The sequence below is a fragment of the Volvox carteri genome (genome assembly GCF_000143455.1).
Source record: "Volvox carteri f. nagariensis unplaced genomic scaffold VOLCAscaffold_46, whole genome shotgun sequence".
Taxonomy (NCBI): domain Eukaryota; kingdom Viridiplantae; phylum Chlorophyta; class Chlorophyceae; order Chlamydomonadales; family Volvocaceae; genus Volvox; species Volvox carteri.
Window position 1 is genome coordinate 291,902 of NW_003307589.1, and position 2,406 is coordinate 294,307.

The 2,406-nt window shown below is 55.3% G+C and overlaps 1 protein-coding gene across 1 annotated transcript in view; it reads right to left on the minus strand.

Moving 5' to 3' along the window:
• VOLCADRAFT_95694 (uncharacterized protein) overlaps positions 1 to 2,082 on the minus strand; it is a gene marked incomplete at both ends in the record, with an annotated part of 11,438 nt that extends 9,356 nt beyond the window's left edge. The window contains 3 exons of the mRNA XM_002954835.1: positions 6 to 246; positions 1,108 to 1,245; positions 1,844 to 2,082. Of these exons, the coding sequence (XP_002954881.1) occupies positions 6 to 246; positions 1,108 to 1,245; positions 1,844 to 2,082 (618 nt within the window). The remainder of the gene's footprint in view (positions 1 to 5; positions 247 to 1,107; positions 1,246 to 1,843) is intronic.
• Positions 2,083 to 2,406: the final 324 nt, after the last annotated feature.

Sequence of the window (2,406 nt, forward strand, 5' to 3'; positions counted from 1 at the left end):
CCCACAGCCACCAGCCGGTTGACCACGTGCCCCGGGGGCAGCTCCCGACCGGACTCCCCCTCCTTGTGAACCTCCGAAACCAACACCAGCCGCTGTCGGTTCTCGTCCCAGGAGCCATCGGCGAAGCGCTCGCCTCGGGCCTCAGACCCGTGGGTCACCAGTCTCGGGGTCTGGGGGTCCATAAGAGGCTCTGTGCCGCCACTTCCGCTGATTGCTGTGAGGTCCTGCGCGTAAAGCGCCTGGTCCCTGTGTACGGCAATATACGATTACGGTACGGCAGGGGCGCGGGAGCAAGTGGTTGCGACACTTCAGCCTTACTTCTTCTGGGTGGTGCTTTGCTAAAGTTAGGTGAAAAATCTTATGAAGTAGTGGTTGCGATGGAGCCTGCCAATTAACAACATGTCCTAAACAATTCCTACGACCGGCGTGTAACAGCTGTCGTACAGTACGGCGTATGTCGTCACTACATGTACGACAGTCAAAGCGCACACTTCCATCATTTTTAGCATATCCCGATGCGCCTTTTCGTTGTGGCCAACTATATGTGGCCACAAATACAGCCCCCGAAACTTGCTTGAACGAAGGCCTTAGGGAAGAAATGCCAAAGTTTTCAAAGTCTGGCCAACAACCAAAAACAACTACGCGTTAGGAAACCATGTCCATCACCAAATGGAAAACCCATGCATTCCACATAATAATATGCACATCCATCATAAGCAAGGACCCTGGCAATACAACAGAGATACGGCAAAGCAAACTGAACGTGTTATGTGCCCCTCATTACTTCATTCCCGGGGGGGGGGGCCCGCCCTGCATTATCATATTGCCTTATTGCCGGGGACATCAGTTCACAAACATAAGCTTTCCGATCCGCACAGGACCACCGCCCATATGAATGAACAATTGGTTACAACCAAGCCCGTAGTTTGCAAAGTAATGGACATACGTACATACATAAGAACACAGTCCCGTACTCTAGGGCTCTGTTCCCTGCAATATTCGTTACCGCGAAGTGAATGGAGGAGCAGGGCGGGGACATTTCCCTTCTAAAGGTACACACTTCCCTTCCCAAACCAGGACGCCGTATCTGAATAAATAATCACGCACTTGAAATTTGTGAAGTACACCGTGTCTCCCACGATGCAGTACTCGCCGCCGCCGTACTCGTACACTGTCGTACGGACGTTAAAACCCTCCGCCGTAGTTGCCGGAGGGGTCACATCCCTGATGGCGCCGTCAGGTGACCTGAATGAGTGAACCAGTTGTTGCGGGGGAGGGGGGCAGGAGGGGAAGAAAAATAATCTGGGGGCCGACGTGTACGGCCGTGTTCGACGTACATGTTTGGGGGAGGGAGGGGCTCTCCTGTGGAGGAAGTGTCACTTTCGGGTTTTGCAAATTTCACGCGGGGGGAACAGCGAAAGGGGGATATGGGGCCGGCGGGCAATGCAAGAAGGTAGATCACGGACTCAACCCGCCGCTGTAACAGCGGCTTCCGCTTCCCCTTCCCCTTCCTGTCCCGCATTCATTGTCCTAATATGGATCAGGCAAAAGAAAGGGAAGTTCGGGGGCCGGGTAGCGCGGGGGGAAAAGGTGTGTGTGGGGGGGGGAGAGGAGGAGGTGTGTGTGGGGGGGGGAGAAAGTGGGGAGGAGGAGGCATGTTGGGGGGGGGGGGGAAAAGCAAGAGGTAAGGGAGGGGGATGGCCCGCGCAGTATTTATATAGAAAGATTTTGGGGAGGGCCTCGGGGGAGACGAGATGGGAGGGGGACGAGCCTCTCTGCCTCCATCACCATCACCGTGTACCACTGCCCCCCTCCCTCCCCTCCGTCCCTCCGCAGCCTTCACCTCATGACCAGCACCTGGCGACCCCCCTCGCTGGGCCGCAGCTCCAACCAGAACAGCGCGCCATCGGAGGCTCGAAGGAAAGGGTTCCTTAGCTTGACGGCCTTCTCGGCGATGGAAGCGGAAGTGATGGGAGACTCCCATTCTCCGAGGGAAGCCTGGCGGGGCGCGTTGCTGGGCTCCGAGGCGGCGGCCTCAGCAGCAGCGGGCTGCTTGACCTGCTTTGACTCGCGATTTCCCATTTTTTCCTTTCGCTGTGCGCTTGCAAGATTGAGCCAAGCCGCAAATGTACAAGTAAGCGAAACGAAAGCTGCGAAGAAGATTTCTGGACTACGGGGAAGAACCTGCTGAACGGTAACAATAAAAGGTGAAGAAATGGCAACCTATACAGTTATGGCTATAGATGCTCTTTTCCGGAGTCGAACGAGGTACGGTGAGGACAAGTCACCGAGGAGAAACGCCGAAATAATTTCGCGGCGGTTGATCCTTGGTATAGTACGACTGTCGGAAGTTAGTTTCGGACAAAAAAATCCTCGTTGCCAAAAATTGCGCATAACGGAGCGCCC